At 50.8% G+C, this 12,083-nt stretch overlaps 2 protein-coding genes across 2 annotated transcripts; one reads left to right on the plus strand and one right to left on the minus strand.

The window, feature by feature from the left end:
• Positions 1 to 733: 733 nt before the first annotated feature.
• ythdc1 (YTH N6-methyladenosine RNA binding protein C1) lies at positions 734 to 6,372 on the plus strand. The gene is made up of 16 exons (XM_028417339.1): positions 734 to 927; positions 1,316 to 1,417; positions 1,489 to 1,784; positions 1,888 to 2,281; positions 2,354 to 2,416; positions 2,493 to 2,587; positions 2,665 to 2,773; positions 2,865 to 2,982; positions 3,048 to 3,132; positions 3,209 to 3,363; positions 4,955 to 5,034; positions 5,115 to 5,151; positions 5,348 to 5,387; positions 5,500 to 5,565; positions 5,752 to 5,943; positions 6,047 to 6,372. Exons 1-16 carry the CDS (start codon positions 900 to 902, stop codon positions 6,233 to 6,235), a joined length of 2,049 nt encoding a protein of 682 aa, XP_028273140.1. The 5' UTR covers positions 734 to 899; the 3' UTR covers positions 6,236 to 6,372.
• Positions 6,373 to 7,110: 738 nt separating this feature from the next.
• LOC114443388 (UDP-glucuronosyltransferase 2A1-like) lies at positions 7,111 to 9,841 on the minus strand. The gene is made up of 7 exons (XM_028417340.1): positions 9,276 to 9,841; positions 8,665 to 9,154; positions 8,446 to 8,594; positions 8,245 to 8,376; positions 7,840 to 7,927; positions 7,553 to 7,772; positions 7,111 to 7,460 (listed from the first exon to the last, which is right to left on the minus strand). Exons 1-7 carry the CDS (start codon positions 9,513 to 9,515, stop codon positions 7,184 to 7,186), a joined length of 1,596 nt encoding a protein of 531 aa, XP_028273141.1. The 5' UTR covers positions 9,516 to 9,841; the 3' UTR covers positions 7,111 to 7,183.
• Positions 9,842 to 12,083: the final 2,242 nt, after the last annotated feature.

A 12,083-nucleotide genomic window follows, 5' to 3' on the forward strand; every position in this document is an offset into this window, starting at 1 on the left:
AGAAGAGTCTCTGTTGAGCCTTCTTGATGATCTGCTGTGTGTTGTGAGCCCAGGTGAGATCCTCACTGATGTGGGTGCCGAGGAGTTTGAAGGTTTTCACCCTCTCTACCTGGGCCTTGTTGATGAAGAGTGGGGCGTGCTGGTCTCTCCTCTTCCTTGGGTCAATAATCATCTCCTTAGTCTTCTCAGAGTTTAAGGAGAGATTATTTTCCATTGATAGTTGAATGGCTGAAATCGGCCAATGAGTGCTGAAGATACGCTGCGGAAGAAGAAGAAGAAGAAGAAGAAGAAGAGTTTGATTGCCTAGCAACGGCAATCAACCCAGAGACTTAGGAAGAAGTCTCTAACTCTCTCTGAGGTCAGACCAGAATGAATGTTATCCTGAAACTGTAAACTTACTGCAAGAGAAGGAGAAAAACGTTTGTGTTCCCGAGGTGGTGAGAACAAGAACAAAGCTGGTTTCGGCCCGGACTGTGTGCAGAACTCCTCCTACACCGTATATCCAGCTATACTCTCTCTAAGTGTGCAATAACTGTTAATATGTCACTGTTTTTTGAGTCTATTCTATATTTTATTGGTAGTTTATTGTATCATGTATATATCTTTCTTAACTTATCCTTTGCTGCCTGTATCTGCTGTTCCCCATTGTGGGACTAATAAAGGTTTCTTAATCTTAAACTCTCCTAAAGCTTTCTGTGCAGGCTGTGCCGCAGCGGGCCGACAGGTGGCGGTAGTGCGCATGCTCGCTGTTCTAAGGAGCACACGAAGAAGACGCAGCTCTAACAATAGACGCAGTCCGCGGTCTGCGCCAGGCGGTGTTTTCCTCCTTCTGTCGCATTAAATATAAACGTTTCATCCGCAGCGTCACCTGAGCGCGAGGCAGCACGCTCAGCGGCGCGATGGCAGCCGACCGGCGCGAGGACAAAGGTGAGCCGCGAGCCTACGGTGTTAGCAGCCGTTAGGTGTTAGCATTAGCATGTGTTCATTCTTTGTTCGGCTGCTTCTGCACGTACTACTGCCGATCAGTGATCGAACATATTATTGAGCGGTAAGAAGTCACGTGTTTGTTACCAGCCCGCACATATCCTGTGTTCTGTCTTAACCGCGTGACGTTCATCAGCCACAGCGACGCCATTTCATCCAGAAATCTGCTGATGTTACACGAAGCTGGTACTGATCCATTTCAAATGAGCTAAACGCAGCTAGCACGATGATGCACAGAAACAACAGGCAGTGTGACGTACAGGGCTGTTCACGGCCATGACGGCTAGATACCGACTGCCTCGTTACTGACGTCACATTCTGCCGGTTTCAGATGGGGAGCTAAACGTTCTGGAGGACCTGTTGACCGAAGCTCCAGACCAGGACGACGAGCTCTACAACCCTGAGACGGAGCGCGACCTCAGCGACAAGAAAGGTACCTGTGGTGCTGAGTACTAGAACACTGCTGCGCATGTGTCACATTGAACCCTGTACCTTGTCTCTCAGGAACAAAAAGGAAGTGTGAGCGCTCTGACAGCCAGGAGCTAAAAAGGCTCCGCCCATCATCAGGTCACGCTCCCTCCAGATTGTCTACCACCAACAAAAGAGGTCTGGGCCCGCCCCAGTCATCCTCCTCCAAGAAGGCATCGAGCCCACGAGGCCGACATGGGGCCTCGAGCTACCGCCACGAATACTACGAGGAGCGAAAGGGGCGGCGCGGGGCCCGAGAGGTGACCAGGAGCCGCGGGGGAGAGGACACGCGACGACGAGAGTCTCAGAGAGGCCTGGAGGGTCTGAGCCAGGTATCTACTGACTTCTGTAGCTTCTAACCAGCCCCGCCTGCTGCCCCCCCCCCCCCCCCCCCCCGCCCTTCAGCCAGTCCTTTAAACTTCCTGTCTCTTTCAGAAGTTGCGACGTGATGAGCGGCGGCCAAGCCCCTCCTCCCATGAAGAAGATAACCGGTCAGAGGAGGAAGTAGGTGCAGAGTATGGGTCAGAACAGGTGTCTGGTAGCTCCTCTCCTGTCTCTCACGTGGAGGAGGAGGAGGATCAGGAAGAGGAGGAGGAAGAGGAAGAGGAGGAGGAGGGCATGGAGGAAGAGGAGGAGGAGGAGGAGGAGGAAGAAGAGGAAGGTGAGAAGGATGAAGATGAGGAAGAGGAGGAGTATCAGCGGCGTGGTGGTGGCGAGGGAAATGACTACGACACTCGCAGTGAAGCAGGCGACTCGCGCTCTGCCTCCTCCATCACCTTCTCTGATGAAGGAGAGTCTGCACGCTCTGGCTCTGGGTCCGAGGGCTCAGGTAACCCGGCAACAAGAAAACCTTTTCCTTGGTCGGGTGCTTTGAACTTATCCTGTCAATTTCCTTTGAAAGGTTCAGAGAAGAAGCGGGAGAAGCTGTCGTCGTCGGTGCGGGCGGTCCGTAAAGGGATGGAGAGTAGGTCCATTGATGTGAAAGTGTTGAAGTGCTGCTTCCTGTGAGTGGTAAGAACTGACCCGCCTCTGTGTTCCAGATCCTACCAGCAAGCTGCGCTACATCCTGCGGGACGCTCGCTTCTTCCTCATTAAGAGCAACAACCATGAGAACGTGTCCCTTGCTAAAGCAAAGGTACACTTTGTCCCATCCTCACTGTCCTTCCCATGTCCCCGTCATGGATGATGTCATGATGCCTCTCTCATGTGCAGGGCGTCTGGTCCACGCTGCCGGTCAACGAGAAGAAGCTGAACGCAGCTTTTCGCTCGGCACGAAGCGTCGTCCTCATCTTCTCTGTGAGGGAGAGCGGCAAGTTCCAAGGTTCAAGCAGTGATCATCTGTCATGTCTTTGACAGTTTGTCCTCTGTGGCATCGAGCATGGTTTAACTGGCCTCTGTCCCATCAATGTCAGGATTCGCCCGTTTGGCATCAGAGTCTCATCATGGCGGCTCCCCGATCCACTGGGTCCTTCCTGCTGGCATGAACGCCAAGATGTTGGGTGGAGTCTTTAAGATCGACTGGCTCTGCAGGTAAATGTATGCTCTGCTGCCCACAGCGCCCCCTGCCTCTGCCTCACTCTGCTTCATTTGTACAGGAGGGAGCTTCCTTTCATTAAGACGGCCCACCTGTCGAACCCATGGAATGAACACAAGCCTGTCAAGATCGGACGTGACGGACAGGTCAGCTGACCGTTCCCCTGGCTTTGTTCAATTTGAATGAATTTGAAGTTCAAACTCGTCAATTTTCTCTCTTCAGGAGATTCAGCCAGACATCGGCGCTCAGCTCTGTGCTCTGTTCCCATTGGATGAGAGTGTGGATGTTCATCAGGTGGCTCGCCGCGTTCGTCACAAGCGAAGGACACCATCAGACCCACGGCCTCGAGGCCGACCGCCACAGCGGGAACCGGGAAGGTTAGCCAATCACCAAGCTCCTCCTCCCGCTTCCTGTTCTTCTACTTCTACCACGACCATGGCGCCACCTGCTGCTGGACAATGGACACTGCCGCAGCCTTTAGCCGGCGGCTAGCTGTGCTGCAGCGAGCGCTGCTGGGTTGTTTTTGGTGTTCCGGTTTGGAGCCTCGACTGACGTGCTGCCTCGCTCTGTGTTTGGTTATCACAATCAGGGAGGAAATAGAAATCTTTGGCGAGGCTGACCTGGATACTAACACGGCTAAATTGTTTAAGTTCAGCATATTTTCATTGAATTTTCTTGATCTAATTTAGCACATACGTCTAAACAGTTTAATTTTGTTTATGAAAAATTTGAAAGCTCCTTCTCCGGATTTTGATACAGAAGTTATAAAATCAGAAAAATTGGCTAGTAGCTGGACTGTGGCTGAGCCTTTCAGAATAAAAAGGACGAGCCTCGACGGCTGGACTGAGCGGGTGGAGGGAGGGCCGAGCGAGGTAGCACTAAAGCAGAGAGAGGGAGAGCAGTGAGCTCCCGGTGGACTGTTTGGTTTTTCAGAAAATGGTGCGGGTTGCTCGTTGGGGCCTCTGGACTGTATCCAATGAGAAGTGGTGGTATGTTGGGGGCGGGGCTTCAAGGCGTGAGCAGGTAAAAGTGCAGAGATGGACTGAAGGTAAAATCCTCTGGGACTGACAGTGATCACCCCTCCCCCACACGAAGGACAGTTGTATAAACCCCTCCCCCCGCGCATGCACGCACACTGCATCAGGACTGGTTAACAACTGTGTACTTGTGATGTGTGTGTGTGTGCGCGTGTGTGCGTGTGTGGTGTGTCGCTCTGATGGACTGAATATAAAGGTGTGCATGAGGGGCGGAAACGGACAGAGCGACCCCAGAATGGTTCTGTTTTGAGGACTGCTGCTGGTCTGGAGGGGGCAGGGCTGGGCTCAGGGGGGCAGGGCTGTGTTAATGATTGACAGGACTGCACCATTACATCATCATCATCATCATTCTCCCTCACCCTTTTAAAATAAGAGGGTTTATAAAAAGATGGACTGATGAGGAGAGAACCTTTAATAAGTGTTGCCCCTTCCTCATGTACAACTGAAGCGGTATGTTGTCCCTTTCAGAGGCTTCTTCATGTGTTTGTAGTGTGTGTGAGTGTGAGAGAAAGCAAACTGTCAGCATACAGGGTGTGTTTTTGGACCTTAAGAAGCAACAGGACAAGAGAACACAGTGACAGTGAAGACTTTTTGACTTGTTATTTTGACTATTATAACCTAAACCAGTCAGACATGGGACCAATAAAGACAAGTAAGACACAAAGACGTTCAGACCCAAGACCAGTAACCAGGACCAGTAGAAGACTAGACGAGTCAATAGAAGACCAGTAAGAGACAGGACGAGTAGGATGTGAGAGCAGCTGGAGGAGCAGCATCAGATGACGTTTGTAAAACCTGGTGATGATGTCACAGCTGTGACACCTCGTTTGTTTTTTGTTGAACTTTGTCCTGAATGAGTCTGAGGATGTGTCGAGTGTGTGTTCATGTGTCTGTGTGAGTGTATGGCTTACTTGTGGACTTGTTTACATAGGCGTCGTCCTGAGGAGTACGACCTCCACAGCAGGAAGCGACCTCGGGCCGACGGTCCGCCGGACTTCAGCCAGAGAGCAGGTGGTTAATGTGAAGGTTTTATTCAGCTGGCCGTCCAGCTCGCTCAGACCGTTAAACTCTGACATCACCTTTTATTTCAGGATTCATCCAGGACCTCCGGAACCCGCCGGTGGACAGGTGAGACCCAACGTCACTCATCAAGTAGTAGGTGGAGCACTTACAGCATGACCTCGTATCAGTCTCCATTTAGTGAACTGTTGACTCTACGTCACAGATGTAGTGCTGTGACCATGTGACTGTGTGACCATGTGACTGTCGGCTTTTTCTTACACTGTCGTGGTACTAACATGAAGACGTCATGTCTTTCTTCCAGGCGGTTCTCCAGTGTGAGGCGAGATGTTTTTCTCAACGGGGTGAGTTCCAGAATCATTAGCATGGTGGCTTAGATCCATGTTAATCTCTTTACACACGGTGTTAGCCGTTTAGCTTTATGTCACTTGTGTAATGCTGTTTCTCCTGTTTCAGTCCTATAACGACTATATGAGGGATTATCACCATAGCGTCGGCCCTCCGGCCCCCTGGCAGACCCTGGTATGACCCATGTTATCGGTCCTTTACATTTCATGCAGGACGTTCTGTCGGACATCAATGTCAATGCCAGAACTGAGCTGTAGCATGTTAGCAGTGTTAGCTGCTAGAGCTGTGTGTTAGTGAGCACACGGTTTGTTATGCTGCAGCCACTCAGAAATAACGAAGGTGTCATGTGTCTGTCGTCAGGCAGCGTACCCAGGCGTGGAGCAGCAACCGCCACACCACCCGCCCTACTACCACCACAGCCACCCACCACCACCCCCTCACCAGACCTATCACCACCACCACCACCCCCCTCTTCCACCACACGAGGCTCCACCCCCTCGCTTCAGAGACAAGCAGCGTGCGCCGCAGCACCGTGCCTTCACCTCCAGCCCGGTCAGTGCTCCTTGTTTCTGTTTGATCTGCTGCTCGGTCATCTGTTCGCGCTGTGTTGGTTGCAATTAAGAACGCTTGTCTCTGTTTTCTTTTCATCTTGCAGCATGACTATGACATGCGAGTCGATGACTTTCTGCGGCGGACGCAGGCGGTGGTGAGCAGCCGCCGTGAGCGTGAGCGGCAGCGGGAACGAGAGCGTGGCGGTCCTCGGCGTGACAGAGAGAGGGAGAGAGCCAGAGACAGAGACAGAGAGAGAGAGAGAGACAAGGAAAGGGGGCGGTACCGCAGGTGATCTGATGATGTCACAGCCTATTAGTCTGCACAGACTTTTAAGTTTTCTGATTTTGTTGAAAATTATGAATGGAAATGGCATGATGACATCATCAGCTTTTATGTGAAACGTAAAAATAAAATGTGACTTTTGATGAATTTGGTCAAAGCTTTTATTTTGGCGGTCTGAAAGCACAGGATCATGCCTGTCCTTCCTGCGGCTCCATGTGATGGTGGTTTCCAGGACTGGGGTTGAGGCCCTCTGTGGACTCATCAGATAACTCTGAAAGGTCACATGATGCCAGGTTTTTTTGTTTTTGTTTTCCCCAGTAATTATTACATTTACTGTGAAAGTGTGGACCAGTTTCCTGTTAGGCTTTCAAATTAAAAGTGGGTAGAGGAATGCTGTTTTTACAGCTTCAGCTTTTTTATGTTTGTTTTCCCACTTCCTGTTCGGTGACTGTAGACACATACTTCTTGTTAGACCTCTGCTGGTAATGACCCGTCAATGACCAAAGTTTTTTCTTGTGTTCGACTGGTTCTGACCAACATGACCCACCAGCCTGTGATTTCACTGGTCAGCAGCTGAAACTGACTTGTGTTCAGTTTGAAATCATGTTAAACTTTGGTCCCTGCTTTGTAATGGAGGTGAGGAGCTTGTCTGTTTTGGTAGAAAATAAATCCTGACTTTAAACTCCTTGTGTTAAACATTCAGATTTCATTTGCCGTGTGGTTTCTGTTAGCAGCTGGACTGAGGGAGGCCCGTGTCTTCACACTTATCATTTCATTTCTTGAATTGATGGTTCTAACATTACAAACTCTGCAGATTACACAGTAGCAGTTCATTATTGAACTGTCCCTGGTTCAGATGTACAGGATAACAGACACGACGGAGGAAACTGTTTTACATTGATTTACTTAGATCACAAAGTCTGAAGAGGTCGCTCTGGAATCTAACCAGGCGGCTCCTTCACTCGCTCTTCTCTCTTCCCGGCCGTCTGCAGCCCTGCAGGCAGCGCCGGCCGAGCGCCCAGCATAGAGCTGCACTGGTTATCATAGCAAACAGCACAGCCATGCCGATGTCCAAGCTGTGGTACTGGAACCAGTTAAGGTCATGTGACGCCAGGCGCAGATGTCTTGCTCCGCCATGACGCATCACAAACTCTACCCAGAAGACGGCAGTGCTCAGCGGTGCTACAGGCTGGTCGCGGTGCAGTGTCGACAGGCGGCGCATACTGGATCTGTACCTGTATCATGATGGGGGGGCATCAGTCAGCTGATTTAGAGTTCACCTTCAATAGGTGTGTTGGAAAGGATTTCAAAATAAAAGCACCCTCACCTCGGCTGGTTGATGACGGCTTGCAGTGCCTCCTTCAGCTCGATGGCCGTTAGGTGGTTGAAGTCGAGGATGATGGCGGCACCGCGGTGGCTCAGCCTTGCTAGATTGTCGGGTTGATCGCCGAACAAAGGCACACCAACCAGTGGCACGCCATGAAAGATGGCTTCATACAGACCGTTAGTGCCACCATGAGTCACAAATGCTCGTGTCATCGGGTGGCCTGAGGACACAGATCCGTGTCAGCAGAAATTCAAAAACACTTCCTGACAGAGAAGCCTTTGTCATACCCAGCAGGTCATTCTGAGGGATCCAATCATAAAGCTTCGTGTTAGGTGCTAGTGTTGTTGGAGTTTCTCCGCGGTAACGCCAGATGACCTAATGGGGACAACAGGGTGGCATCTTAGACAGCGTCCTGTCTGTGGGGTCACCTAGTCCTTCAACTTCCTGTGAGGTCACTGCTTGACACTGCATACATCTGCACAAACATCTAAAATACCCTGTTATCTTGTTTTGCATTATGGTTCCACAGCGGTCAACACATATGCCAATACTGATGTATGACAGGCCAGTTATATCAGCCTATGAACCATATATATAAAACCCTTTCTACAAACATCAGGAGAAGGTCAGGAGGAAGAATAATGTGAACTTTGTCATGTTACGTCCCTGAGTGTCTGTGAAGGTGTCCTAACCTTCTGAGGGATTTGTGCAAAGGCAGCAGCGATGACATCAGCACGCTCTGTGGTCAGATTGGTTACCATGGAGCCAAAGGACACCACCACCACGCCTGCATCGCCTGAACTCTGCACAAAGGCCTCCATGTCCTGGAGGGTGTTACATCATTATTATTTACTGTGCTAAAATCATTCTCATCGTCTCTCTTTCAAATGTACCTCTGGCAGCTGATTGGCCGGTTTGCAGTGCAAACCACCAACGTATTTAAAGTTGGGCAGGATTGGCCGTGGAGTCTCAAAGTCCCAAAATGTCCTGATGAGCCAGATGTCAGCCTTTCCCATCGTCCTGCAGGCACTGGTGGTGATTCCTGTCCTCACAGGAAACAGCTGTCAGCGCTTATTGTAAAGAGTGAGGTCAAAATGGAGTTTAGATCTGACCTTTGACCTCGCTGTAGTAGTTGTCCAGTGTCATCCTCCAGAACACTTCAGTCACCACAGATGTCCACACATATGTCAGCGTGTTGAGAAACCTCTCCACAAATGTCATGCGGTCGCTATACGGCAGTGGAGCCGCCGGGACGAAGGAGGGTGGCGCCACCATGTGGCCGCAATGACGCTCCATGACACCACCGAAAGAGAAGCGCAGCGAGATGATGAGTGGCAGCCCAAGCACATCTGCTACCAGGTCACCACACATCACCATTGGGTCGAGTAGGACGGCGTCAAAGGCGGCATCTTGCAGAGTCGCCATCAGCTGCCTGCTCTTGAAGATGGCTTCACATTGCTGCATCCCCAGCTCAGTTACACGGTGCAGGAACTCACGGATCTTCATGAGTTTTTGCAGCACTGTGGAAACATGTGATTCATACATGGAGAAGTGGATGAAGTCCTGAGTGACGCCGTGTACCTCAGCTCTGTTGAATGGCACCTGAAACACCAGGTAACTGAGCATTATTGATTAGGTCATAACTAATTCACAGCAGTGACAGTGATGGGTTCATGGTTACTGGTGGTGCATGACAGAGACTGATTAAAACCGACCTTCTCACCTTAAACACTAGGAACTTGAACCTGGCAGCATCATGGCTGTTGTTGAAGTTGATGGACGGCGATGCATCAGGCACCAACACAGTGACAGTGTGGTTCCTCCTCACCAGCTCTTCCATGATGCTTCGCATGTTCAACCAATGGCTGTACTCACCTGGAAGTGCCAGAATAGAGCCGCCATGAGCAGGAGTGTGGGGGTAGAGAAGCAGGACGGAGAGGAGAAGACCAGAAACAAACATCATGAGTGAAACTGCAGCTTCTATTCCTCAGAACAAATAAGCTGCAGGTCCAGAGTCCAATCTGATCAGAGGTCAGACAGAACTGCGCTCCGATTGGACAGCGACTGATGACTCATATCGTTTACTGTGTGATGAAACCTCTTCTATCTCAGGAAGCCACCTGCATAGAAACAACTGTACATTTATTTTCTGAGGTTCATTTATGTCATTCAACATGTGAAGCAGGTGAGAAAGCTCCTCTGCTGTGAGATCCTACCAGGAGCAAAGAGCCACTTCAACAGGAGTTCTACAGTGCTCTACTTTTAGCATTAGTGTTCATTATGGGGACAGAGCTTAAAGTACAGGCGGTGCTGTGTGAGCAGAGAAAAAACTGGTCTCAGGCTGAAGGAGCTCCCTCTGTCTCATACAGACGGGGAGGGGGGGTTCTTCTGGTGCTTGGCCTACATCCTCCTCTGACCTACAGAGTCCACTGATCCAGAGGACAGATCAGAGCTGGCCCTTTGGTCCTTTTGTGCAGTCTTGTCCCTGTCTGTTATTCCACCACTCCAACAGACTGCAGAAAGTTGCTGATGTAACCTGATTATATGAATGTCCTTGTTGAGGATTACAAATACCTGGGAGTGGTGTTGGACAATAAACTGGACTAAGAACACTGAAGCCCTCTACAAGAAGGGCCAGAGCCGCCTCTGTGTTCTGAGGAGGCTCCGGTCCTTTAACATCTGTCGGACCATGCTGAGGCTGTTCTATCAGTCTGTGGCAGCCATGTTGTTTGCTGTTGTGCACTGGGGCAGCAGACTGAGAGCAGCGGACACAGACAGACTCCATAAACTGATCAGGAGGGCGGGTGGTGTTGTGGGGTGGAGCTGGACTCCCTGACAGCAGGGTCAGACAGAAGGATGCTGTCTGAGCTGCAGGAATTATTAGGTTTTATTTTGAATCTTACTACTTTACCTTATTTTATATTTCTAACCTGTTTCTGAGTATACACGGAGCACCTGGAATGAAAGCAACTTCCCCCTGGGATCAATAAAGTGATTCTGATTCTGATTCTGATTCTGATAAGGAGGCTGCTGCCGGTGGGCTGCTGCCGGTCTTTCTGAGCAGATGTATTCACGTCTTCTGGTCAGAGCCTTGGGTACCAGACACAGAACGTCAGGGCGCTCTCTCCACACAGCAGCACGGAGGCCGGCCTGCTTCAGTGTCTCCACAGATGGCTGGCTGGGTTCATGGCCCATGTGCAGGTATTAGGTACCAGACTGTGGTCTCTAGCTCCACAGCTGCTCCTCCTGAAGTTCACCGCCTCTATATGTGTTTACAGAATATTATTTTGTGTATATTGTTTCGTGAAATAAAATTATATTTCACGACACTGGAACGTCCAGTGGGCTGAAAAGCAACACAGGACGTGTTTTAAACCCTGTCCGTTTATCTGAGAACACTTCAAAGTGCTCATCATGTTCATCATCCATCATGTCCATCATGTCCATCATCCTCATCATGTCCATCATGTCCATCATCCTCATCATGTCCATCATCCTCATCATGTCCATCATCCTCATCATGTCCATCATCCTCATCATGTCCATCATCCTCATCATGTCCATCATCATGTCCATCATCCTCATCATGTCCATCATCCTCATCATGTCCATCATCATGTCCATCATCCTCATCATGTCCATCATGTCCATCATCCTCATCATGTCCATCATCCTCATCATGTCCATCATCCTCATCATGTTCATCATCCTCATCCAGAAGGATGAACACGTCCAGCTTCCACCCTCTGGATGGAAATGACCCGGATGACTGAGGATGCTCGTTTCCGCCCTCTGACCGTCAGGGTCTCTTATTCTGATAAACCACCGGAAGCTCCGTCCATGTGACTTCCGCTAGTTTGACGCCGGTCTGCCGCAACAACAGAGGACCGATTCCTCTGGAGACCCGGCAAGATTCGGCGCTTTCCTGCCGGTCAACCGCCTAGAATGACGGACCAGAGGACGTAAGCGAGACCGAAGGACCGGCGGGGCTCGAGAAGGTAAGCGGAGCCGTGAGATGTCCCGGATTATCCGCCTCCCTGCAGCCTGCTAACAGCAGCTAACCTGCTACCTCGACCCCTTTATTCCCCGAGCCCCCCACCACCACCCCGACCCGCAGCTTTCCGCGGTGACCCTCCGTGTCACGTGACAGACCCCCGTGCTGGAGTCAACGCGTCAGAATCAGCCGTTAATCAGCTGACAGCGAAAACCGTCACATTCCTCCGAGTTCCAGCGGCGGAGCAGTTCTCGCGAGAGCACGGTGAAGGGGGGGGGGGGGGTAAACAATGAGAAACGGCCAGAACCAGAGCCGCGCTTTCCGGGTTTGGACCCCGCACGCGGCGCACACCTTCAAACAGGATCAGTACTTTGACTGAAGTCTCTCCTCTCTCTCTCTCTCTTCTCTCTCTCTCTCTCTCTCTCTCTCTCTCTCTCTCTCTCTCTCTCTCCCTCTCTCTCTCTCTCTTCTCTCTCTCTCTCCTCTCTCTCTCTCCCTCTCTGTGGCTCTCTGTCCCCTCTCTTCTCTCTCTCTCGT

Source organism: Parambassis ranga, chromosome 12 (genome assembly GCF_900634625.1).
Source record: "Parambassis ranga chromosome 12, fParRan2.1, whole genome shotgun sequence".
Taxonomy (NCBI): domain Eukaryota; kingdom Metazoa; phylum Chordata; class Actinopteri; family Ambassidae; genus Parambassis; species Parambassis ranga.

What these genes read in the sequence shown, in the direction of transcription:
- ythdc1 (XM_028417339.1), top strand. Translation starts at nt 900, where the DNA reads ATGGCAGCCGACCGGCGCGAGGACAAAG. An exon ending in CGACCTCAGCGACAAGAAAG is followed by an intron (nt 1,418 to 1,488) that starts GTACCTGTGGTG and finishes CTTGTCTCTCAG; the next exon opens with GAACAAAAAGGAAGTGTGAG. An exon ending in GAGATGTTTTTCTCAACGGG is followed by an intron (nt 5,388 to 5,499) that starts GTGAGTTCCAGA and finishes CTCCTGTTTCAG; the next exon opens with TCCTATAACGACTATATGAG.
- LOC114443388 (XM_028417340.1), bottom strand. Translation starts at nt 9,515, where the DNA reads ATGATGTTTGTTTCTGGTCTTCTCCTCTCCGTCCTGCTTCTCTACCCC. An exon ending in CGGCCAATCAGCTGCCAGAG is followed by an intron (nt 8,377 to 8,445) that starts GTACATTTGAAA and finishes AACACCCTCCAG; the next exon opens with GACATGGAGGCCTTTGTGCA. An exon ending in CCCTCAGAATGACCTGCTGG is followed by an intron (nt 7,773 to 7,839) that starts GTATGACAAAGG and finishes CTGTGTCCTCAG; the next exon opens with GCCACCCGATGACACGAGCA.